Below are 26,745 nucleotides of genomic sequence, written 5' to 3'. Positions count from 1 at the left end.
TTGTTTTGGTTTAAGTTTTATTTTGTTCAGATTAACCTTTTTCCTTTCAGGTCTTCCCTTTTCCTTTCCTGTTGACCTTTCTTTTTCTTATTTTAGGCTTTCGTCAGGTGTATAGGGCTCTTTGGTTACTCTGTCTGGGATTAGTGATCTATGTCCCATCATGCCTTGGACTCGGGGCGAGGGGGGTCTTCATAATCTGACCATTCATCATTACAACTCCTTGCATTAGAGTGATTTTGTATTGAAGTGGAACATGGCATGATACAAAAATGGTCACTGATGAACTGACCTATACCAAAAGGTATATGCAGTCAAACCCTTGGGGGAAATTGGTGAAGGCCTCGGAATATTTCTTGCAAAATGATCTTTATGATTGTGCCACCAAAGTCAGAAAGGAAGTGATGAATGTTGTGAGGTACCTATTGTGTTGTAGAAGTTTAACCCTATCTTCCAAATATTTGAATTCTTCTTTTAAATGAGTACATAATTTACAATTGTATCCTAACTTTGGCTAAATAAAAGATGAAACCAAAGATTTTTTGACAATTTTTTTCCAAAGTAAAGATCTACACTTTCTTATAAAGACATTTACTGGGGCACCTGGGTGGCTCAGGTGGTTGGGTGTCTGTCTTTGGCTCAGGTCATGAGCCTGGGATCCTGGGATGGAGCCCGTATCAGGCTCCCTGCTCAGTGGGGAGTCTGCTTCTCCCTCTGCCTGCCACTCCCCCTGCTTGTGTGTGCGCGCGTGCTCTCTCTCTCTCTCTCTCTCTCTCTCTCTCTCTAATAAATAACTTTAAAAAAAACCCACACATTTACTTTGAAATTTTTGTTCCTGTTTTGGTTGAATTCACTTTAGGTGGCCTTTTTCTGGTACCAGTTGTACCCACACACCAGTAGTTCTTATTGAGGTACTGCTGTAGCATATCTTAACTATTTGTGAGTATCTCAGTAAACACATTCGTTGAGGGCAGGGACCACATCAGGCTTGCTCACTGTTGTGCCACTCTTGCCTAACACTGCTAGTGTGGGGCAAACAGCCAGAAACCCAGTGTGTATCTTTCCCTCTCCTTTCTTCCCCATCTCCAGGTTGTGACCATTTGACTCCTTTATCACTTGCGTTTATCTTAAGATGTTACCTCTGTTTCTGCTAAAAACACCCTTCTCTAAGTTAACATTAACTCACACGTGCCCCTTGACGCTCAGCTTTGTTGCAGTCCCTGCAGACTAGACTGCCATAGCACTATATATCTTTAGGCCCTTCAGTTATGATTGTTAGATTTAATGTCTATTTTCCCCATTATACTGTAAAATCCATAAGGGCAGCCGCAATGCCTTTATATGTTCTCACCACTGTATCTTTTTTTATGGGAGTATAGTTGACACATAATTAGTTTCAGGTGTACAACACAGTGATATGACAAGTTTATAGGTTACCACCACTATCTTTTGGGCCATGAGCATTGGAGGCATTCAGATAAAGCTATAGCTGTGGCTGGCGCCACCTAATGGTGACAAAAGAGACTGGTCTGTAATCCAGTTGGTGTCATTGTTGAAATGGAGTAAACATCAAAAAGTTAAAGGAACAAACTTAACATTCTTCCCCCAGAATAATCTGGTAATCAGCATTGCTGTTTTTGTTTTTGAAAAGTGTCATCCAAAGGATGATGTGTTCTGGGTGTGTTTAAGAACTGTTTCTGGCTGATCTGTGTACACATGTATGTTTCCTTTTTAGCATACGATTTAGAAGAACAGAAGAATCTCACAGCCTGTCCTGATGGAGCACTTTTTGAACAGAAGGGTCCAATTTATGGTGCATGTCAGTTTCCTGTTGCCTTACTTCAAGCATGCAGTGGTGTGGATGATCCAGAGTTTGGCTACTCCAGAGGAAATCCTTGTGTTCTTGTGAAAATGAACAGAGTATGTACATATTTTGCTGCTGCTTTTTTCTAGTAGCTTATATGAAGAAGCTGGCAACTCTTTTTTTTTTTTTTTTTATCTCATTTAGGGGCAACTCGCATAAAAGATTAGCCACGGTATTAATTGACCTTTGGAAAATTAATACAGAAAAAAACTAAGACTGGTTCATTAATTCATGGATTAGGGAAGTACAGCAGCTTCAGCTTTTCCCTTCTTATTTATGTGCATTTAGGCATAGATGAATGCTTCAGGGGGCAGGTATTCAGGTTGTCATAACTAAAGCATGGTTTTTTTTAATGTGCAGTGCTCATCTTTGAATCCTTTATTGTAATATTTAAAATTCCATTGAGAATCTATAAGGTCTTGGTTTAAACTTTTTCTGAATATTTATTTATTTATTTAATTTTATTTATTTTTAAAGATTTTATTTATTTATTTGACACACAGATAGCGAGAGAGAGAGAGGAAGAGAGCACAAGCAGGGGGAGCGGCAGGCAGAGGGAGAAGCAGGCTTCCTGCATGAGCAGGGAGCCCGACGCGGGGCTCGATCCCAGGACTCTGGGATCATGACCTGAGCTGAAGGCAGCGGTTTAACCAACTGAGCCACCCAGGCGCCCCTTTCTGAATATTTAGTAGCAAAGCATAGTTTTATAGTATATGTACATATAATTAAAAAGTAGACATACAAATAAAATTGCATTATAATGAGCTCAGTGGGGTGTTGCTACATTTTGCTTTGGTGTACAGAGGAAGTGCCTGAATTCTATAGACATTAGCAAATTAAGCTCATTAGCTTCTCTATGTGGAAGTAAAAATGACGTGGGGTTATTGTGCAAAAGAAGATGCTTCCTTATGTAATGAAGTACTCTCTAACCCCTGTGCCTCACTGCTTTATAAATACTGTACTGCAGAGTTGTGTTCTGATACAGTTGTCCTATCGAGACCTGTAAGGCCTCCCGTGAAGAATGAGGTGGTTATTCCTGATCATTTACTCAAAGAAAAAGCAGCTTTATAAGCAGGTGTAGACCTCTCAAGATCATGCATGAGTTTATATCTCACTAAAGTTGCCCTTGATAAGCAAATTGCTACCGTCCATTGGCACTGCTAAATGAAAGAGCCAGCCAGATCCTGAAGCGCCCAGACTGATGCCCCTCCAGCCTCCCCTCCTTTCCCCATGTGCACAATGACAGTTTCCTCATGATCCCAGGACACTCTATAGAGATCATTCTGAAACACTGCCTGACACATAATAGGTACCTTAATAATTACAGTGGTATGGTTCAGGAAGACTTCATTGAAATTAAGGTTAACAAAATAAGCCAAGAGTAATGGGACACACTAGACAATCTAGCTCGTAAGATGAATTAAATTTATTTAGCTTAACAGGAATGCCTTTTACAATTGCAGCCTTCCAGGAGTATCTTCATAACATCTAGATTCCTGGAAAATCTACTCCCAATATAAAGTCAAGAGAAGTTCAGTTCCTTCTCCTACAGGACCATCCTTTCAAGTTTATTTTCTCTTTCAGTATGTCCTCTTTGAATGATGAGGGTCAGGATTACACTTGCTGATGGGGCATAGCTTTACAGGACATGACAAGAAGACAGCATTATCAGGCTCAAGCTGGGATCATTCATGAGCTGTGCATGCTGAGTGTAGCAGGGGGTTGAATCCCAGTATAGTTTGTTCCAAAGTCCATCACATGGGGAAGGATTGTTACTGCTGTTGATATTACTTAGGTTGCCACAGAACTTCTCTTTTGGGAGGGATGTTTACATTTTACAGGCATTTGCTTATAAAATGCATATAAATTCAAAACATAAAAAGATCCTCCCACAAAAGAGATGGGATAAATTGCCATGAAGAGTTAGTATAACTGTATCTTAAAATGGGATTCTCCCCAGTGTATGCATTTTGTGGAACAGACAGATGTGAGATGTGGTAAGGCTCCATGGAAACTTTATGGAAACATGTTGAGGTTTTGACCTAATACATTTTCGTGAAAAACGGTTTTATGCTTCTGCAGTTCCTACTGTTAGCATTAAAGGTTTCTGTTTGTTTCTTGTTTTTAAGGGTAGTAAAGTGCAATACTGTGTTTTACTCAGTTCTTCAGTAATGGATTTTTCTAAATTGCCCTAGTACAGTAATAAGACAGCTAATTGGTAAGATTATTATATTGAAAAGTCCATTCTAATCCTCTAAAATAAAATTAAAAGGCAGATGTAACAGTTTCAATACACCGAGTTAGTATTCCTCTCAACCCTTCCACCCCTGGGTCCCCAGCAACAAAACAGGAGGTTCTTTTATATATGTTGTGATGTTTCAATTAACCAGTTTTTCTTTACCTTAGATAATTGGATTAAAACCTCAAGGAGAACCAAGGATAGAATGTATTTCAAAGGTTAGTATTCAAAAAATAACCCAACTTCTTTTAAAGCTTTAGTATATCTTAGTATTTTAAAAGTCCTCTGAAGTGCCAATCTTAGAAGAATAAAATTCCACCAAACTTTGGGTGTCGAGCCCTTCTTAATTTGCAAATGATAAATCAAAAAAGATGTTTTCCATGTGCATTGATTTCACTGTGTTTGCATTTACATATATGAAATCTGAGATACACTTTTTTCTAGCTTAATAACACTGAAATGGGGGTTGGCCTTATAATGTTTGGTGTCTTAATAGTGTATCATAAGATTTTTTCTTTATTAATAGTACATAAATTGGTGTACATAGTGGCATCTGAGAGTTCATGAAACATGGTACATTTTCCTTAAGGCAGTGGCAGTATTTCTCCTATCCCTACTTTTTTTCCAGAGTGCTATGCAGTTTTCATCTCATAACTTCTTTTGTTTTCTCTCCATGCTGCAAGTGCAACTAAGACAAATATGTAAATGATGGGTAAGAGTTCTGAGGAGAAAATGTTAAAGCTCTAAATTTTATTTTAAAGATTTTATTTAGTCATTTGACAGAGAGAGACACAGCGAGAGAGGGAACACAAGCAGGGGGAGTGGGAGAGGGAGAAGAAGCAGGCTTCCTGTGGAGCAGGGAGCCCGATGCGGGGCTCCTTCCCAGGACCCCGGGACCATGACCCGAGCCGAAGGCAAACGCTTAACGACTGAGCCACCCAGGCGCCCCTCTAAATTTAATTTTTTTGTTGTGCAAAATTTAGCATTCCAACCCCAAATCTGTGTTCAAAGTATCTTACTTGAAATGTTACATTGAAATTACTTCTAAAGTTGTGGAGAAAACAGTCTTCCTTTTAGCCATGAATGGATTTCTTATTTGGGCAGAAATTTCTTGCACAGTGGTTCTTTAATAATTTCTTTTGAATATTTATTCAGAAGAGTAGAATAAAAAGCCAGGAAATTTATGGTTTCTCATCTGGTTGAAGTATGCATGTGTGAACCATAGGCAATTCACTTTACCTCCTTATACCAGAGTCAGGTCAGCCAGTATGTTACTTAAAACCAGATGCTACATCTAAGCTGAGCTTTTCTTGATAAACAAATCCTTCTGAAAATCTAAGCAGATTCTCTGATCTCTTAAGACAAGAAAACATTATGGCTACGAGAAAGATTCAGAAAAAGTAACTCTTTATTATCCTCCTTGCTTGCAAGTCTTTCCCATAGAAAGTTCCCGAGGCTTAGGTGCTAGACTTCAGCCAGGTAGAAGTGCTAATTTCATGACAGTGTACCTGTATGTGGGAGCTTTTGCTTTGCTTGTGAGCAGACTACGTGCGTGCCCCAGAAGGGCAAAAGCTGTAAACTCCTTTCCTAAGATGTCAGTTTTGTAAACCGTTGGCCAGTATAAACAACTCCGTGTAACTGTTCCCTTAGGGTTTTAAATGGATTTTTATCTATTGTGTATCCTTTGCTTCTAGAATAGTTGGCGGAAATGGTAATGAAAAATCCTGATTAATGACTAAATTTCAGTTTGTTGTTTGAAGATGTATGTAAAGCGTAGATGGGGATTTTATTGAGTTGGGGAGTCAGTTTGTTTTTAGAAAGTTTGTTAAAAACTGCCTTGTACTAGACCAGTCACAAAGGAGTAATCAGGTGGAGTGTGTACATTTTAGGGGTGTGGCTCTAGAGCAGATGGGAACATTTACTGCAGATCATCATGTTTTCCATTACATTTGTCTATATCAAGTGTTCTTTAAATTCTTTAGTTGACTTATTTTTAAGAATACAAGAGAAGATATAGATGTATTACATAGTTTGATCTGCTTGTTTTACATAAGATACCAAAATATTGATGACAACATGCTCTTGGGCATTTAATTTAAAAGATGAATATTTAATTTTTCTATAAATGAATCCTGTTCATTTAGGAATATATAGAAAAATGTAGAAGAAAAAAATTGGTAAATGCTACCCAGAGATAAACACTGCTTAGAACATTTGGTTTGTGTTCAAATCTTAAGGGTGGTGAGTGTGTAGAAGAAAATACACTCATTTTAAAACTTAGTGACTATTAATAGATTCTTCAACTTAGTTGCTCCTAGTTTCCAAAGATGTCATTCATATACTCAGAAAACTAGGACATGTATGCCTCACCCTCAAGTTACCATTTTTCAGATAGGCACTTCAGTATTTCAGAAAGTACAAGTAAAAGCTTGCCAACGTTTTTGGTACAAACCAAGAGAACAGTTAAGAGTCAGTCACACCTGGGTGATCTTAACTGAGCCTCAGTTCTCGTCTTGGTAATTGATCCTGCCCACAGAAGGGTGTTGGGCCTAAAAGAAGTTAAATGGGGTGTCTGGCTGGAAATACCAAATCAATAAAATGTAATCCACAGAAAATCTCCTTTACATGTTGGGGAACATCTCTGTTTCTGTGAATTAAGCTCATGTATTAAGAGAAAACAGAAAGGCACTCATTACAGTGATAGTTTTTTTCTTTATATAAAGAGTACAAATGTGGGGTGGTGGTTGAAAATGGCTTCTACAATTTCTCTCAGCTTTGTTATCTCCTATTCTTTCCACCTACCTTTGACCTGGATCTTGAGAGCTTGCACATTTTGTGGGGTGTCGTCACTCTGCGTTGTGCTGTCATCTTGCTGTGTCACTTGTCTGTCACATGTGCTACTCATCATTACATAAGCAGAGGAGGACTTCTCCTTAGAGGAGACGCTTAGTTTTGCTGTGTGCTTTCAAAAATAGAAATTAGTGCATTTAAATCTAGAATTCAAGCTTTTATTAATGTTTTATTTTAATTCATGCTTAGTAAACTTCCACCGCTCTTAAGTCTGATTTGTCATCTACTCAGTGTGTGTTAGTTACAGTTGTTAAAATTAGTCCTGTTCAGAATGTGTTACCTGAGAATTCTCATTGCTTATCAAGAAGAATAGAGATAATAACATGAATGAGTTGGATTATGGATGATTAATTTGTCTGTTGGTCACATTTACCAGTTTTTAAAATACATGGAATATAATTCCAGTAAATTCGATTACTTTGATTTGCATGTGCTCATAAATTTAAGGGTATTTAAATTGGTTAAGAAGAGTTTTGCTTGGAGTACCTTAAATTTTTCCTAATAGATTTTGGCAGTTACATCATCATTTCCCCGTCTGGTTACCGTTAGTTACTAATCACAGGAAACTTTTGCTGCCTCCCAGGCCTGAATCCTGCATTCTGCAGTGTGGCAGCCCTTGTTTACAGTCTGGAAGCACAGTATTTTAAATCATTTCAGGAATACATTGGGCCCCTATAGACCGCTCCCTTCCTGCTGTCAATGGCTGGAGAACTGGCATTGGGTAGTTGGAAGGCAGATAAGATTTTTAGACAGTGCATGATCAGATCTGGCTATACGTTAGAAGGGACTCTTCTGGAAAAGCCTTATAGGCTTATATCGGGAAATGTTGAGAAGAATCAGGATAGTTTGTGTCAGAGGATTTAAGCAAAGATTAACATGTCTGTTCTCAAAAATATAATTGATACTCCTTTTTAAGTTGTTTTTTGTGACCTAAAGGTTTCTCTTGTTTTCTCCTTTAGAGTGAAAACACAGCAGCTCTATCAACTTATCCTCCCAATGGACTTATAGATTTAAAATATTTTCCATATTATGGGAAAAAACTGCATGTAAGTACTTAGAAGTTTGTAAGTGGTTTTGACTCTTGGGGAACTGGCGCATCTGTATTAAAATGTCACTTGTCTGGGGTAGGCAGACATATGCCCTGTGTAACTTCTGCATCCTCTACTCTGGTCTTTAAATGGTGATGCCAAGTAGAGATCCTACATCTACAGTTCAAAACTTATAAAATACCATTTTTTCTTTCTTTAGAGTGTGCACTGAATATGCCCAGAGGTGAAAAAAATAAAGTGGCTAGAATAATACAAAGAAGTCCTATAGACCCTTTCCCCAGATTTCCCAAATGGTAATATTTTACCTGCTTTGTCTTACCAGTCTCTATTTATGTATAATTTCTTTCCTGAACCATTTGGGATTAACTTATAAACATGGTGCCTCTTTACAGTACATGCTTGTTTTATTTTCCTAAAAATAAGGACCTTCTATATGACCATAATAGAGTTACCAAAGGAAATTAACATTGAAACAATACTATCATCCAGTCTACAGACCTTGTTGAAATTTTACCAGTAAGGTCCTGGTGCAGGGTATCACATTGTTACATCTTTAGTCACTTACAACCTGGAACAGTTCCTCAGTCTGTTTTATGCCCTGGTACTCTTCAAAAATGAGTACAGGACTTTTTTGGGGCCTATTTTATTTGTTCCTCAGTTTGAGTTTGATGGTTTTCATGATTAAATGTAGGTTGTACATTTTTGGCAAGAATGCCTCAGAAAAAATACTACGTTTTCAGAACATAGTATCAGGAGGAATGTGGCATTGATTGGTCACATTAGTGTGATGGTAACCTTGAACACTTACAGCCAGGTTTCTCTGCTGTGAAGTTATTTTTTTTCTTTCGTAATCAAGTATCATGTGGAGAGAATACTTGGAGAGTCTACACAATTGTGTTTCCCCCCTAGCTTTAAGCATGTGTTGATGCTTGCCTGAATCAACTAATAGGAGTGTTCCCAGATGTTTTTCTAATTCCATCTTTCTTTCCTCCATTTACTAGTTGGCATTCTGCTCCAGCAAAGAGCTTTGCCTTCTCCACCATTTATTTATAGTCTCATGGACTCTTATTGTCAGTTCTATTTATTTTGATGCTAAAATTGTCCCAAATTTGGCCAGTGAGAGAACTTCAGGCTGGCTTCTGTGTCCTTTAGACATGTTCCCACGATTCTCTGAGCACCTCCTTACTTCTGGCACTACAAGATACTCCATGTTCATCTTGTACTTTCTCTGCCCCAGTCCTGGAATCAGCCCCCTAGTTCCTTTTAGTGAAGGAAAAGGTCTAGAAACCACAGTGATGATAAAATACAGTTAGGAATATATTTGCATCAAATTAACACAGCAACCGTAAGTAAGGATCTAGGAGATCTAAGTAATCAGTAAGGTAGTCCTTGGGTGCAAGGGGAAACTCAAACCAAGATTATAGAGTATCCAGAAAATGATAATGAGACCCAACCTATGCAGTGCTCACAGAAACATTGATAGCCATCTGAACACTTCTATCCATAAAAACTTAAGTGAAAAATGAGTATCCAGTTCAAAAGAAAAAATATGTAATAGATTAAAACTTGTTTTTAAATCTTTAGAATAAACCAACTCCTGATAAAAGTATAAATGAAGTTACCATAGAATTGGAATTCATGTATTTTCCTTTATTTGCCAGGTGAGTTATCTGCAGCCATTAGTTGCTGTCCAGGTCTCCTTTAATGCCACCAGCAGTACCGTAAATGAAGTAACAGTTGAGTGCAAGATTGATGGATCACCCAACCTAAAAAACCAGGATGATCGTGACAAGTTTTTAGGACGAGTTGTGTTCAAAGTCACAGCACGCGCATAGTAGGAGTTAGGGCATCTCCACAGAGTAAATGTTGTGTTGTCTGTCTTCATTTTGTATCAGCTGGACCTGCCATTCTAGAATCATGAGACCACCTTGGAGAAAGGTGGGGTGGTGGTACATGACACTGGGGTAACGTGCTAATGTGCTTCCAGACCATAGTGTTCAGTGTCCTCTCACGTAACTGCCTGATGCCTCTGCTGCCTTTCGAACCACGTAGAGTCGCCAGATGGGGGCCGTGAGCACCAACTCCGAACACGTGGGATGGGGGTCTGGTTTTATTTTTATGTGGTTTAATTGCCGAGTGTCTAAAGCTTAATGTGCTGTGCTATGTAAATATTTTATAGATTTAACACTGGTTAACTGTCATATTTTGATGCCAGCCACGTTTTAGGGATAAAATGGTACCTGAACATCATCACATGACTCTATAGCTACAAGAAATGTGGTGTGGGGAGAAGTTCTGTATGTGAGGAGGAAAAACAAAATAAAAGTGGATTTGAAAGGTTGACTTGATGTTTTGTAAAATTATTTTTTACATGCTGAATTAGTCTGTGGATCTTTTTGATTAAGAGCACAAACTTTATGTTGTAAAACATGTAAAAAATATATATACCGATGGGATTATTTTTAGTGCTGGAACTAAATCTCTCATAATAAAAGAAGTATTTTAGACCATAGATGAAACAGCATTTTTAAGTTAGCCACTATGAATATGCACCTAATTTTTTATGAAATTAAATTCATATGATTTAAATTGTACAATAGTTTGTGAAATATCTTGTTACTGCTTTTATTTAGCAGACTGTGGACTCTAATAAAAATATCAGTTGTAAAATATAAAAACTTGGAACTTATTCAAAGCTTCAAACCAGTTTATTTCAGCATTCTTTGACTAGTGTGAAATATTTTCTCCCATCCATGTGTATTGGTATGATTCTTTGTCATAATTCTTTCTCCTTCCTCTATTGATAAAGGTGTGCTCCCTATATGATCTGTGGTTGAAGCCAGTTTTTGATTTTTATCCGTAAAAAGGCCAAAGCTGACATTTTCGGTTTTCCTTGTCTTGGTGTGGGGCCAGCCCAAGTGGGATGCAGGCCATCTGGCCCGGGAACAGCTGTCTGCATGTGGCCTTGACTAGCCAGACGGGCCTCGCTGACCCAGGGGCAGCCTCTCCACCACATGGGGGTCTCTGCCACGAAGATCTTGGTGATAACAACAGATCTTTGTTCTAGAAACCTTTGCAAATAGGAGCTGTTAATAAAGCAAAGGTCTTGGGGCTTTGATTTTCCTTTCTGCTCTCTTAAGAGTGGAAAACCATTTTACAGATGCCATGATGCTAGAGCAATGTCATGGGCTGCAGCTTGAGCGCCCCTTAAGCTGGTCCAGTGTGAACAGGTTTCCACTGTCAGTTTTGGCTCTTAGGGAATTCATATTATGGATTCCATTAAATTTGCATTTTTGCATCTTTGAAGTATAACATAGATGAAAGTTCTGTTCTAATGAGCTTAGATAAAAACAAACTAGTTCTTAGAAAACGAAACAAGAATGGAGATATCCCAAACGGGGCAGTGGGCTCTGGGGAGACTAAAAATGAGATATTCACAGAAGTCACTAAATGATACTTGTACCTCCCTGGTTCAGGAGTTTGGGTATGGCTCAACCCCCTGACTGCTGTGTGACCTCAGCTGACCTACCCAATTCCTGGCTCTTTTCTACTGAAATTAGGGGCTAACAACTATCGCAGGCCTGCTGTGTGCCAGGTAACGATGTGCCAGACTGAGGATACAGAGACGAAGACATGGGCTCTTGAAGATGAGAGGGAAATGGAACAGGCTCCGGGACAAGCTATGGCGTGATAATCACGGTAATGGCAGTGATGTGCAAGAGTTCAAGGAGGTGGGGTACAACTGCCCTAGGAAGGTCCCACTCAAGAGACAAGTGTCATGTGGATGGGAGGATCGGAAGGAGCTGGGCCAGTGTGATGCAGGTGAAAAGTCTGGGAATGAAAGGGACTCGACACAATCTATGAGTCTGCATTTCTGCTTCATTTCACATTTTTCTCAGAACTTGACCAGGCATCTTAACATGCAGATTGTGATTCCAGAGGAAATTGTTGTAGATGGAGTCTTCTTAAGGCATGGCTATGCTGCTTATTCAGATGAGACCACAATTTGAATAACAAGGGACCAAAGGACTAAAGACAACCGGATTTGCATCCTCGATTGGATCTAGCACTTGTTCGACTAGCAGGTGGAGAAGATTCGTCAGTTGACTTTAGCTGGCAAATATCGAGCAGGTTAGGGGGAGAGGGTCCAAGACGGCAAGGTAGAAAAACCCTTAACTCCCCTCCATGGGCATAACCAAATCTGCACATACTTACGGAGCAGTTTCCCCTTAAAACTGCTAACTGGACAGCTGCACAAGACAGACTACGTGGAGAATGCTAAGAGGGACAAGACCGTAACAAAGGGAAACCCCAACCCTGACACTGTTGCAGTGGGGTGGAATACTACTGAAAGACTGAACAGATTGGTCTGCCTGAGGGCACAGAAAACTGCCATTTCAAAGGGCAATGAATATAAAAATTACGGTACTGAAACTCTACCAAATGGAGGGGAGCTGTTGGAACTCTGGGTTGGAGGGGCTGGTGATTGCTACCATTGACATTCACCCTCCATCCTCATACCACAGATGGGAGCTGGGCCCAGGCACTGTAATCAAGTCTACTGTCCGGGGGCCCTGACCTCTTAGCAGTGTGGTGCACACCAGGACACCCTGGTGTGTACTCAACTTTAGCTTCAGCTGTCCTGCCAGGGTGCCCTCTGGAAGCCCAAGGACTGCCACGGCCTGTGCCAACGTCAGCTTTAGCTATACTGCCAGGGTACTGTCTGGATGGAGACAGGACCACCCCACCCCATGCCCACTTCAGCTTCAGCATCCCAGCAAGGGCAGCCCCATCATGGAGTGCCCCAGGAACCCAGCCCATGCCACTGCAAGTCTAGGCAAACAGCCAAAGTTGCCAGGCATACTACACAGTCTACACAAAGGGACAACCACATGCAAGACCATTTCTTCAAATTTAGAAGTAGCTATTCTAACTCAGAGATACACAAAGTCAAAATGAGAGGAATATGCTTCACATGAAAGCAAGATAAAGTCACGTGGTGGGGGGTGGGAAGAGAACCAATCTACCTGATTGAAGTTCAAAATAATGGTCATAAAGATGCTCACTGGACTGGAGAGAAGAGTGGATGTATTCACAGCTGCAACAAAAAATATTAAAAAGAACCAATCACAGTTGAATAAAATGAAAAATACACTAGAAGGAACCAACAGATCAGAGGATGCAGAAGAACGGATCAGTGATCTGGAATACAGTGCAACACAAAGAAACAAAACTAACCCCCCCAATAATAAAAAGGGGGAGGAGTTAAGATGGTGGAGCAGTAGGCGGACTCTGTGCTTGCCTCATCCCTCTAACACAGATAAAATATCAAATCATTCTGGATACCCAGAAAATTGATCTGAGGACTGAGAAAACAAAATGCACAACTAGAGGGAGAAAAGAGGCCACATGGTGGAAGATAGGAAGTGCAGATTTGGGAGAGAAAAGGATGGTGGGTGCTGCAGAGGGGAGGGAGCCCTGATCATAGAGAAGATAGAGCAAGTGCAGAACACAGGACATCGCACAAGAAGAACACTTCCCCCAAACCACTGGCAGGGTCAAATGAGAGGCGCTGATTATCTCAAGTTTTTACAAGCAGCAGAGCTCAATGTCTGAAGTTTTAGAAGTCCGTGCCGTCGATGGGTGGAGTCAGGCGGGCGTAGCACTGCTCCCGTGAAAAAGGAGGGCAGAGGCCTAGGAGGGGACAGCATGGTCCAAGGATCCCCAGGGTCACTCTGGGACAGACAGTTCCCCTTGTTAGAGTGCATTTGGGAGAGGACACGGCCTCTCACGGGACAAAAGAGCTGGCAGGTGCCATCCATTAGCATACAAGCAGAAGCACCTGCAGCTAACCTGGGACTCTGGCTTCTTGCTGTGCTTTACCATAAACTCCAAGCCCCTGCCGCATTCATGCGACTGCCCTTCCAAGACAGACCAGCACTACCCATAGCGTGGTAAGACCGTGGTTGGGTGGCTGCCTTCGGCTCGGGTCGTGGTCCTGGAGTCCCGGGATCGAGGCCCTCGTCGGGTTCCCTGCTCGGCAGGGAGTCTGCTTCTCCCTCTGACCCTCTTCTCTCTCATTCTCTCTCTCTCAAATAAATAAATAAAATCTTTAAAAAAAAAAAAAAAAAGACCGTTCCCCCAGAGGATCAGCGCAGCTCTGCACAGTGCTGGATCCCTAAAATTTGGAGTTTTGAAATCCAACCATGCACCTGAGATAAAACACAGGAGCACTGCGCTGCTGGTGGGCAGACGGCTCGCACACAGGGCAAAGGCAGGGATCTGAAGGATGCCTGGGACAAATGATAGGAAACTGCTCACTCTTCTGTGAGGGCTTCCTAAACAGTGGCAGGCACAAAGCCAGCTGATGCCATTTTTACCCCCATGAGTTAGCATGGACTGACCAGGGAGCAGCACAGCGCCTCACAGTGGAGGCTTGAGCTACTTACACCAAGCCCCGCACCCCTGCGCTCTGCAGTTTCTTCTAACTGTGGCAAGTGTGATTAAGAGTCAGTGCAACAGCAGGCCCTCCTCTAGAAGACCAGCCCACACACCACTACCACACCCCACCCCCGACACGCACCAAGTCTACTGACCATAGAGTGTTGCAAAGCTTCAGCTCTAGGGGAAATAAGATCTAGCCTCTTTTAACAAACAGACCAAAACACCTGGTTAAAACTCACCACACAGTGGACAAGGTCCAAATAGTCCACACTGCAGGCAAAGAGAAACTACAGAGGACTGATCTGAGGAAAAGAACAGCCAAAATACAACGGCAGAGTACACACAGCATACACCAGAAACACTTCCTGAAATGTCGGGCCCTGGGCAGTTATATGACCTCTTCTTAATATAGCTGTTACGTTAAAGAGCAGGAAACAGGGGCACCTGGGTGGCTCAGATGGTTAAATGTCTGCGTTCGGCTCAGGTCATGATCCCAGAGTCCTGGGATCGAGCCCCACATTGGGCTCCTGACTCAGTGGGGAGACTGCTTCTCCCTCTTCCTCTGCCTCTCCCCCTGCTCATGCTCTCTGTATCTCTGTGGCTCAAATGAATAAAATCTTTTTAAAAAGATAAAGAGCAGGAAACATAACAGGCTTTCCCAACACAGAAGACAGAGAACTAGACAAATGCCAAGACGGAGGAATTCATCCCAAAAGAAAGAACAACAGGAGGAAGAATCTTGGTCCAATATGGCGGAGGAGTAGGAGATCTTAATTTTATCTGGTCCCAGGAATTCAGCTAGATAGCTACCAAAATAATTCTAAACACCTGCAAACACAACCGGAGATCTAAGAAAAGAATAGCTGCAATTCTACAAATAGAAAAGTGACCACTTTCTGCAAGAATGACAAGACGGAAAAACTCACCTCAAAAAAGAGAACAAGAGGCAGTACTGACTGCCAGGGACCTAATCAGTATGGATATAAGTAAGATGTCAGAACTATAGAGTTCAGAATAACAATTACGGAGATACTAGTTGGGCTTGAAAAAAGCACAGAAGACACTAGAAAATCCCTTTCTGGAGAAATAAAAGAACTGAAATCTAACCAAGTTGACATCAAAAAGGCTATTAATGAGATGCAGTAAGAAATGGAGGCACTAACTGCTAGGATAAATGAGGCAGAAGAGAGAATTAGTGTTATAGAAGACCAAATGATGGAGAATAAAGAAGCTGAGAAAAAGAGAAAAAAACTACAGGATCAGGAGGGGAGAATTCAAGAGATAAGTGATATCATAAAGCGAAACAATATTAGAATAATTGGGATCCCAGGAGAAGAGCAAAGAGAAGGGGGGCAGAAGGTATATTGGAGCAAATTATAGCAAGGAACTTCCCTAATTTGGGGAAGGAAACAGGCATTAAAATCCAGGAGGCACAGAGAACCCCCAATATTCAATAAATATAGGTCAACACCCCAACATATAATGCTGAAACTTCCAAATCTCAGAGACAAAGAGAATAGGAGCTCAAGACAAGAGGTCGGTAACATACAATGGTAGAAACATTAGATTGGCAACAGACCTATCCACAGAGACCTGGCAGGCCAGAAAGTGAGAAAAATATGCAGTCGATGCTTTTCTCTGGGGGCTCACTGAGGAATGGGGCCCCGAGTTCTCGGCTCCTCTGGGGCAGAGATTGGGAAGCCGCCATTTTCTTTCTCGTCCTCCAAAGCTGTACGGAAAGCTTGCAGGGAACAAAAGCTCCCGAGAGCAAACCCGAGCAGATTGCTTAGCCCGGACCAACAAGGGCGGGGCAATTCCGCCTCCCGCAAAGACATTTGGGAACCACGGCAACAGGCCCCTCCCCCAGAAGATCAGCAAGAACAGCCAGCAAGCCAAGACCAAGTTTACCGATCAATGAGAACGGCAGAACTCCAGCGCTAGGGGAATACTGCACATAGAATTCATGGCTTTTTTCCCCCCTAATTCTTTAGTCTTTCAAAGTTAATTTCTTTTTCTTTTTCTACTTTTTTTGGAATTTTTCTTTTTCCCTTTTTCAACCAACATCTTATCAATCCCTTTTCAAAATCTTTTTTATTTTTCATTCTTAGAGTCATATTCTATCCCTGCATTGTAGTTACCCTTATTTTTTGTATATATATAAGTTGTTCTCTCTTTAAAAATTTTGGGATACAGTTTCTTCTAACAGACCAAAATATACCCTAAATCTCTAATGTATGGCTTTGTTCTAGTCTCCTGCCTGATCACATTCTCTCTCTTTTTCTTAATTTCTCTTCTTTCTTTCTTCAACCAATTTATCTTATCAATTCCTTTTATAAAATCTTTTATAATTTTCATCTTTACAGTCATATTCCATCCCTTCACCATATTTACCCTTATTTTTGTATATATATGTTTTTCTTTCTTTAAAATTGTGGGAGGCAGTTTCTTCTAACAGACCAAATTATGCCCAAAATCCATTGTGTGGCACTGATCTATTCACCAGCCTGATCATATTTGATCTTATACTTTTTTTTTCTTCTTTCTTTCCTTCTCTTCCCCCCAGTTTTGGGTCTCTTCTGATTTCTTTAGTGTATATTTTTCTGGGATCGTTCTTATCCTGTTAGCATTTTGTTCTCTCATTCATCTATTCTACTCTGGACAAAATGACAAGACAGTAAAACTCACCTCAACAAAAAGAACAAAAGGCAGTACCGACTGCCTGGGACCTACTCAATACGGACATTAGTAAGATGTCAGAACTAGAGTTCAGAATGACAATTATAAAGATACTAGCTGGGCTTGAAAATAGTATGGAAGATACTAGAGAAACCATTTCTGGAGAAATAAAAGAATGAAAATCTAACCAAGTCGTAATAAAAAAGGCTATTAATGAGGTGCAATAAAAAATGGGAGGCTCTAACTGCTAGGATAAATGAGGCAGAAGAGAGAATTAGTGAAATAGAAGACCAAATGATGGAGAATAAAGAAGCTGAGAAAAAGAGAAATAATTAGAAATAATTACTGGATCATGAGGGCAGAATTCAAGAGATAAATGATATCATAAGATGAAACAATATTAGAATAATTGGGATCCCAGAAGAAGGAGAAAGAGAGAGAGGGGCAGAAGGTATACTGGAGCAAATTATAGCAAAGAACTTCCCTAATTTGGGGAAGGTAACAGGCATCAAAATCCAGGAAGCACAGAGAACCCCCCTCAAAATCAATAAAAATAGGTCAACACTCCGATATCAAACAGTAAAACTTACAAGTCTTAGAGACAAAGAAAATCCTGAAAGCAGCTCGGGACAAGAGGTCAGTAACCTACAATGGTACAAACATTAGACTGGCAGCAGACCTATCCACAAAGACCTGGCAAGCCAGAAAGAACTGGCATGATATATTCAGAAAGCACTAAACAATAAAAATATGTAGCCAAGAATACTATATCAAGCTAGGCTATCACTGAAAATAGAAGGAGAATAAAAAGCCTCCAGGACAAACAAAAACTAAAAGAATTTGCAAACACCAAACCAGCCCAACAAGAAATATTAAAAGGGGTCCTCTAAGCAAAGAGAGAGCCTAAAAGTAACACAGACCAGAAAGGAACAGAGACAATATACAGTAACAGTCACCTTACAGGCAATACAATGGCACTAAATTCATATCTTTCAATAGTGACCCTGAATGTAAATGGCCTCACTGCCCCAATCAAAAGACACAGGGTATCAGACTGGATAAAAAAACAACACCCATTGATATGCTGCCTTCAAGAGACTCATTTTAGACCCAAAGACACTGCCAGATTGAAAGTGAGGGGGTGGAAAACCAATTACCATGCTAATGGACATCAAAAGAAAGCTGGGGTGGCAATCCTTATATCAGACAAATTAGATTATAAACCAAAGACTATAATAAGAGATGAGGAAGGACACCAAATCATACTTAAAGGGTCTATCCAACAAGAACATCTAACAATTGTAAATATCTATGCCCCTGCCATGGGAGCAGCCAATTATATAAGCCAATTAATAACAAAATCAAAGAAACACATCCACAACAATACAATAATAGTAGGGGACTTTAACACCCCCCTCACTGAAATGGACAGATCATCTAAGCAAAAGATCAACAAGGAAATAGAGGTTTTAAATGACACACTGGACCAAACGGACTTCACAGATCTATTAAGGATATTTCATCCCAAAGCAACAGAATCCACATTCTTTTCTAGTGTCCATGGAACATTCTCCAGAATAGATCACATCCTAGGGCACAAATCAGGTCTCAACTGGTACCAAAAGATTGGGATCATTCCCTGCATATTTTTGGGTCACAATGCTTTGAAACTAGAACTCAATCACAAGAGGAAAGTCGGAAAGAACTCAAATACATGGAGGCTAAAGAGCATCCTACTAAAGAGTGAATGGGTCAACCAGGAAATTAAAGAAGAATTAAAAAAATTCATGGAAACCAAGGAAAATGAAAACACAACTGTTCAAAAATCTTTGGGATGCAGCAAAGGCAGTCCTAGGAGGAAAGTATATAGCAATACAAACCTTTCTCAAGAAACAAGGAAGGTCTCAAATACACAACATAACCCTACACCTAAAGGAGCTGGAGAAAGAACAGCAAATAAAGCCTAAAGCCAGCAGGAGAAGAGAAATAATAAAGATCAGAGCAGAAATCAATGAAATAGAAACCAAAAGAACAGTAGAACAGATCAACGAAACTAGGAGCTGGTTCTTTGAAAGAATTAACAAGATTGATAAACCCCTGGCCAGACTTATCAAAAAGAAAAGAGAAGCAACCCAAATAAATAAAATCATGAATGAAAGAATAGAGATCACAACCAACACCAAAGAAATACAAACAATTATAAGAACATATTATGAGCAACTATATGCCAGCAAATTAGATAATCTGGAAGAAATGGATGCATTCCTAAAGATGTATAAAGTACCAAAACTGAACCACGAAGAAACAGTAAACCTGAACAGACCCAACACCAGCAAGGAAATTGAAGCATTCGTCAAAAATCTCCCAACAAACAAGAGCCCAGGGCCAGAGGGCTTCCCAGGGGAATTCTACCAAACATTTAAAGAAGAATTAATACCTATTCTTCTGAAACTGTTCCAAAAAATAGAAATGGAAGGAAAACTCCCAAACTCATTTTATGAGGCCAGCATTACCTTGATCCCAAAACCAGATAAAGACCCCATCAAAAAGGAGAACTACAGACCAATATCCCTGATGAACATGGATGCGAAAATTCTCACCAAAATACTAGGCAATAGGATCCAACAGTACATTAAAAGGATTATTCACCGCAACCAAGTGGGATTTATTCCTGGACTGCAAAGTTGGTTCAACATCCACAAATCAATCAATGTGATGTAATACATTAATAAAAGAAAGGACAAGAACCATATGATCCTCTCAATAGATGCAGAAAAAGCATTTGACAAAGTACAGCATCCTTTCTTGATTAAAACTCTATTCAGAGTGTAGGGATAGAGGGTACATACCTCAATATCATAAAAGCCATCTATGAAAAACCCACAGCGAATATCAATCTCAATGGGGAAAAACTGAGAGCTTTCACCCTAAAGTCAGGAACACGGCAGGGATGTCCACTATCACCACTGCTATTCAACATAGCCCTAGAAGTCCTAGCCACAGCTAGAAATAAAAGGAATCCGAATCAGCAAAGAAGAAGTCAAACTCTCACTCTTTGCAGATGATATAATACTTTATGTGGAAAACCCAAAAGACTCCACCCCAAAACTGCTAGAACTCATAGAAGAATTCAGTAAAGTGGAAGGATATAAAATCAATGCACAGAAATCGGTTGCATTTCTATACATCAACAATGAGACAGAAGAGAAATTAAGGAGTCTATCCCATTTACAATTGCACCCAAAACCATAAGATACGTAGGAATAAATCTAACCAAAGAGGCAAAGGATCTGTACTCAGAATACTATAAAATACTCATGAAAGAAATTGAGGAAGACACAAAGAAATGGAAAAACGTTCCATGCTCATGGATTGGAAGAACAAATATTGTGATGATGTCAATGCTATCTAGAGCAATCTACACATTTAATTTAATCCTGTCAAAATACCACCAATTTTTTTCACAGAACTGGAACAAATAATCCTAAAATTTGTTTGGAACCAGAAAAGACCCCCAATACCCAGAGGAATGTTGAAAAAGAAAACCAAAGCTGGTGGCATCACAATTCCGGACTTCCAGCTCTATCACAAAGCTGTAATCATGAAGACAGTATGGTATTGGCACAAAAACAGACACACAGATCAATGGAACAGAATAGAGAACTCAGAAATGGACCCTCAACTCTACGGTCAACTAATCTTTGACAAAGCAGCAAAGAATGTCCAATGGGAAATAGACAGTCTCTTCAAGAAATGGTGTTGGGAAAACTGGACAGCCATATGCAGAAGAATGAAACCATTTCCTTACACCACACACAAAAATAGACTCAAAATGGATGAAAGACCTAAATGTGACAGGAGTCCATCAAAATCCTAGAGGAAAACACAGGCAGTAACCTCTTCGACCTCAGCCACAGCAACTTCTTCCTAGAAACATCGCCAAAGGCAAGGGAAGCAAGGGCAAAAATGAACTATTGGGACTTCATCAAGATAAAAAGCTTTTGCACAGCAAAGGAAACAGTAGATAAAACCAAAAGACAACCAACAGAATGGGAGAAGATATTTGCAAATGACAGATCAGATCAAGGGCCAGTATCCAAAATCTATAAAGAAGACCCAAAGAGTAATCCAATCCAGAAATGGGCAGAAGACATGAACAGACATTTTTCCAAAGAAGACATCCAAATGGCAAACAGACACATGAAAAAGTGCTCAACATCAGTCGGCATCAGGGAAATCCACATCAAAACCACAATGAGATACCACCTCACACCAGTCAGAATGGCTCAAATTAACAAGGTTGGAAATGACAGATGTTGGTGAGGATGCAGAGAAAGGGGAACCCTCCTACACTGTTGGTGGGAATGCAAGCTGGTGCAGCCACTCTGGAAAACAATATGGAGGTTCCTCCAAAAGTTGAAAACAGAGCTACCATATGACCCAGGAATTGCACTACTGGGTCTTTACCCCAAAGATACAAATGTAGTGATCCGAAGGGGCACCTTCACCCCAAGGTTTATAGCAACAATGTCCACAATAGCCAAACTATGGAAAGAGCCAAGATGTCCATCAACAGATGAATGGATAAAGAAGATGTGGTATATATAGACAATGGAATATTATGCAGCCATCAAAAAAAACCCCCATGAAATCTTGCCATTTGCAATGATGTGGATGGAACTACAGGGTATTATGCTAAGCACATTAACTCAATCCAGGAAGACAATTATCATATGATCTCACTCATATGTGGAATTTAAGAACATGTGGGAGGGAGGGAAAAATAAGATGAAATCAGAGAGGGTGAGAAACCATAAGAGACTCTTAACTATAGGGAACAAACTGAGGGTTGCAGGAGGGGAGGAAGGTGGGGGGATGGGGTAACTTGGTGATGGGCGTCAAGGAGGACAAGTGATGTAATGAGCACTGGGTGTTATATGCAATTGATGAATCACTGAACTCTACCTCTGAAACTAATAATACACTCTATGTTAAGTTAAAAAAATGGGAAAAAGACACATTTTTACTCTAAGACAATAAAAGACTATAGAAGATTCAATCAGACCCTTAAGAAATAACTCTAATGGACAAAGTTAGCCTGTGTAGCGGGCAGAATTTTAAAATGCATATTAATTAGAAATATGTTGGTTCATAATTTCAGGAGCTTCCTGGGTGAAATCGGACACTGGCCCCTGTATGTGGAGGGCAGGGAGAGGCCAAAGAGGCAGGCCCCTCCAGATTGGTAGGTGGCAGTTTTGATAAGCAAAGCGAGCTTAATTTTAAGGTTCATCTTGGGAGGCAGCAAGAGGAATGAATCCCCACACCTGTGTGCCAAATTTTGTCATGTATACTCAGCAGGTGTTCTCAAGACCATGTCATTATGTCAAGGCTGTGTTCTTGCAGCAGCCTCTGGGAGCAGGAAAGGCAAACAGAACGCACATTTCAGGGACAGGGGAGGAAGTGAGAGGGGCACAGGCCCAGCTCATGGGTCAGCTGGCAGTCATGGCTTTTCAATGAGCTTCCCCAACATGTTGATGAGTATGTTGCAAATATATGAAACCAAGATAGCATGGTTTAACAGTAGCGCAAGGGCTTTGAAAACCTCATATATGGTACTTTGACCATCATCTGGATCCTTCAGAGAAGCAGCTACTTTAAAGAGAGGCTGTCCCAGAATCCATCCAAGGGAGTTTGTTAATTAGCTATCTGAAGTACGTCGTTCCATAACACAGACCCCCAAGCATCAGCCAGAGTCCAGGGGCCCCAGGCCTCTGTGGCAGCCTCACTAGAGGAACCCCAAGTAGTGGTTTCCCCCTGGGGTGAAGAAACTGCAGATGCAAAGAGCAGCCACTGGCCCATGTTCTCTTCATAATCCCGATGGGTTTTCTTGGATATCCGTCTCTTCCTTGATGAACCTTCTGATTAGGGGTGGCAGGCCTGGTGGAGGAGATGGTCATTGTCTGTGGTCTGAGCTCTGGCAGAGGCTGAGTACAAACAGCCAATCCAGTCTTCTAGATGATGGCCAGCACCTCGTAACCCCTCCAAGTACTGCATCGCCATCTTTTGTGGATCTCTCGTAATGTCAGGATCTCAGAAATGGGAGGTCATTCTGCAGGCTCTCACTGCCTGTGCCTGCCAGCAATGTTGCTCTCTCCACCTGCCCCAGGGGCGTGTGGTTCAAAGCTCACCCATGCTGTTCCGAGGCCTGCCCAGTGCTAATCTGTGCTTCCCTGTTGAGTGTTGAGTTTACACTTGATCGTTCCTGCTACTTTGTGATGCCAAATCTCAAGTTTTCGAAGTGTGCATTTTTTTTCTTAGCTGTGACTGTCAGCCCCTCAAGGGCAGAAACCTGTACTTTGGTGGCCTTCGGTCTCTCCTCACAGACGGTGCCGACTAGAACATCCCAGCCTCCAAGGCTCGAGAATTTGTCACCTGTTGTACTGACTTCTGGCCCTATTAGCTTGGCCCTAGTCCCTTAGGAATCTCCCTCAGAATTCAACATTCCAATATAGTGCCAACCACTTTCACCTTGATAGACTATTCTGAAATGCCTGTGAGGCAAGGAGGCAGAGTGGAGGCTGCCCTTCTCAAGGATGGAGCTGAAGCCAGCCAGACGCTGTAACAGCCCAAGGCCCTCTCTGGCTTTTTACTGGAGCCCACGCTGGAAATTCCGGTCTTTACTCCAGACCTACGATCCCATGAATTCTAGCACTTCGATTTGATATTAGAAAGTGTGCATGTCTTTATAAGAACCCCTTTCCCCCGTGTACCCCCACTGTTTAACTTCGTTTTTTCTATCCTGTGCAACTGTCCAAACTGCACAGCTCTTAAGACTAGACTTGACTCCTTCGAGACCTAGAGAACTGGCTACCTCCCGCCCCTACCACCAACTCTGTGCCAAATGACCCACAAACCGTTTGATCTGGATTTTTTTTTTTTTCTCCGTATAAAACTTAAGCGGTACACTTACCAGTTTGAAGACTGCCTTGGAGGGGCTTGGAGCACAATCCTTAAGTGTCCAATCCAGAGCTAGATTGAATTAACCTTAAACATAAAATTGCCAGTTTTTTTATCAGCAAAAATGGGTTCATTTGGAAATAGAGAACTACAACCCAGAACAAAGAGGCAATGGCAAAACCATGGAGAAGCCCACGGAACAAAGGAGAGGAAAGCTCTTTTATTTTTTAAAGATTTTATTTATTTATTTGAGATAGAATGAGAGACAGAGAGCATGAGAGGGAGGAGGGTGAGAAGGAGAAGCAGACTCTCTGCTGAGCAGGGAACCCGATGTGGGACTCGATCCCGGGACTCCAAGATCATGACCTGAGCCAAAGGCAGTCGCTTAACCAACTGAGCCACCCAGGCGCCCAGAGGAAAGCTCTTTTAGAGAGGAAAGGGGACAGTTGAGAAGGGCTGTTATAAACAAAAAGTCCATTGGAACAAACCGGGAGTTCGCAGTATGCTGGCTTCTGATTGGCTGATCATGACAGTCTCTCATTGGCTGGGCTGTTGCCGGGAAGGAGGAAGAATGCTCTCCTTGAATATAGTAAAGGAGAGTAAAGTGCTCTTCACTTGCAAGCCACCTCTCTCCGTGTTGGGTCTGCAGGCGCCAGGAGTGGTAGGGCATGAGAACTGCCCATCCTGGCCTCCCGGCTCCGTTCGAAATGAGTTTTCCTTTTATTAATTTTCACAACTGCTGAGGTTTAAATCCTTGCTCAGCCCCTTGCTCAAGCCGTTTCTGAGTTTTGGTTTGTAAAATAGGGCTAAGTACTTGGCATAGTGCCTTGCAATTAGTGCTGTATGTCTTAGCTTTTTATTATTGCTGTTAACGTTTAGTTATGTGGTAAACAGATGATTTCTCTCTTCCCTCCTGTGCTTTATGCTCTGGCCACAGGAGTCCTCGATTTGGGTAGGCACACTCCCTACACTCCTTACCATGAGCTTTTGGGGCCAGTGCCAGTCGTTCCGCTTAGGAGACCTGCTCAGGGTTTGTGGCAGCTCCTGGGGTGGAAAAGCATCTCGACCAACTGGACTAGTCAATAATTCAACTTACAAACCAATGGCTGAAAGAGTTTCTCCTCGGGGCACCTGGGTGGCTCAGTTGCTTAAGCGGCTGCCTTCAGCTCAGGTCATGATCCCAGGGTCCTGGGATCGAGCCCCGCATTGGGCTCCCTGCTTGGCGGGAAGGAAGCCTGTTTCTCCTTCTCCCACTCCTGCTTGTGTTCTTTCTCTAGCTGTCTCTCTCTCTCTGTCAGTTAAATAAATAAATTAAATTAAAAAGGAAAAGAAAGAGTTTCTCCTTAAGAGAGGTGCATCCTAGTAATGGCCTAGTAATACACCTATGGGTGCAGAGGGTAGGAGGAAACCAGGCGCTGTGTCTGATCCAGGAGGCCTTTTTATTTTTATTGTTTTAAAGATTTTATTTTTATTTGAGAGAGAGTGGGCGAGAGAGAGCACGAGCTGGGGGAGGGGCAGAAGGAGAGAGAGAGAAGCAGACTCCCCCGCCTGAGCAGGGGGTGCAATTCGGGGCTCAATCCCAGGACCCCGGGATCATGACCTGAGCCACCCAGGTGCCCCCACAGGAGGCCTTTTTAAATGGGCTTCTGACTGAATGTCCCTGGACTCTGTTCACCTTTTATTTTTAAGGATTTATTTATTTGAGAGAGAGCACTCATGTGTGTGCGTGCAAAGTGAGGGGAGGGGTAGACAGAGAGGGAGAGAGAGAATTTCAAGTGGACTCCGCACTGAGCGGGGAGCCCAACTTGGGACTGGATCCCACAACCCCAAGATCACCACCCAGCCAAAACCAAGAGTCAGACACCCAACCAACTATGCCACCAGGCGCCCCTGAAAGTTCACCTTTTAAACCAGGGACCTAAACGGGACTGTCTTTGAACTTGAGATGAGGGTGGGGTGAATGTTTGACAAACCTCTCAGAACTCAGGCTTGGAGCAGTAGACTGATGCCTTGTGTTGGCCCCTCTGGCATTTAAAGTTTTTCCCTCCCTGGATGCAAAGATTGGGAGTGGAAGGTTCTCTGGCTAGAGCTCGAGTTGAGATCCTTTCTTTGCAAGTGATTCGGTCTCCTCATGACTTTGGGATGGTCACTCACCTTCTTCTGTACTGCAAGAGCTTCTCCTGGGAAGATATTACAGATAAATTCACATGGGAAGCATCTGGGAGTATTACGGACTTTTTTTTTTCCTCTTTTTAAATTTTTTTATTGTTATGTTAATCACCATACATTACATCATTAGTTTTTGATGTAGTGTTCCATGATTCATTGTTTGTGCATAACACCCAGTGCTCCACGCAGAACGTGCCCTCCTAATACCCATCCCCAGGATAACCCATCCCCCACCCCCCAGTATTACGGACTTCTTGATGCAGTTCTTAGTCATCTGTTTTTGACTATATAAAACACTCATTCCCTCCCATGCTCTCTGGCTTCTCTAGGCAAGTGTTCTTTTGTTAACAGCTGCCCACACTTCGGTATGGAAGAATCCAGTGGCTGCCGGTTAGAACAAGTGTGTTAAGGGCAGCAAGCAGACAACTAGCTAGTAAAGGACTGGGGGCAGGGAAATAAAGACGCTGTTTCGGTTTTGAAATGTGGACCATACTGGGTTG

At 41.6% G+C, this 26,745-nt stretch overlaps 1 protein-coding gene across 1 annotated transcript in view; it reads left to right on the top strand.

Moving 5' to 3' along the window:
* The window catches only part of ATP1B3 (ATPase Na+/K+ transporting subunit beta 3), a 42,915-nt gene extending 32,575 nt beyond the window's left edge, over nt 1-10,340 (top strand). The window contains exons 4-7 of the mRNA XM_028099118.2: nt 1,733-1,917; nt 4,268-4,318; nt 7,910-7,996; nt 9,661-10,340. Coding sequence (XP_027954919.1) covers nt 1,733-1,917; nt 4,268-4,318; nt 7,910-7,996; nt 9,661-9,834 — 497 coding nt within the window. The 3' untranslated portion in view covers nt 9,835-10,340. The remainder of the gene's footprint in view (nt 1-1,732; nt 1,918-4,267; nt 4,319-7,909; nt 7,997-9,660) is intronic.
* Nucleotides 10,341-26,745: the final 16,405 nt, after the last annotated feature.

Source organism: Eumetopias jubatus, unplaced genomic scaffold (assembly GCF_037043125.1).
Source record: "Eumetopias jubatus isolate StellerSeaLion01/CBP00866 unplaced genomic scaffold, mEumJub1_p1.0 scaffold_1, whole genome shotgun sequence".
Taxonomy (NCBI): domain Eukaryota; kingdom Metazoa; phylum Chordata; class Mammalia; order Carnivora; family Otariidae; genus Eumetopias; species Eumetopias jubatus.
The sequence above is the reverse complement of the archived record's forward strand: the minus strand, read 5'-3'. Positions and strand labels throughout refer to the sequence as shown.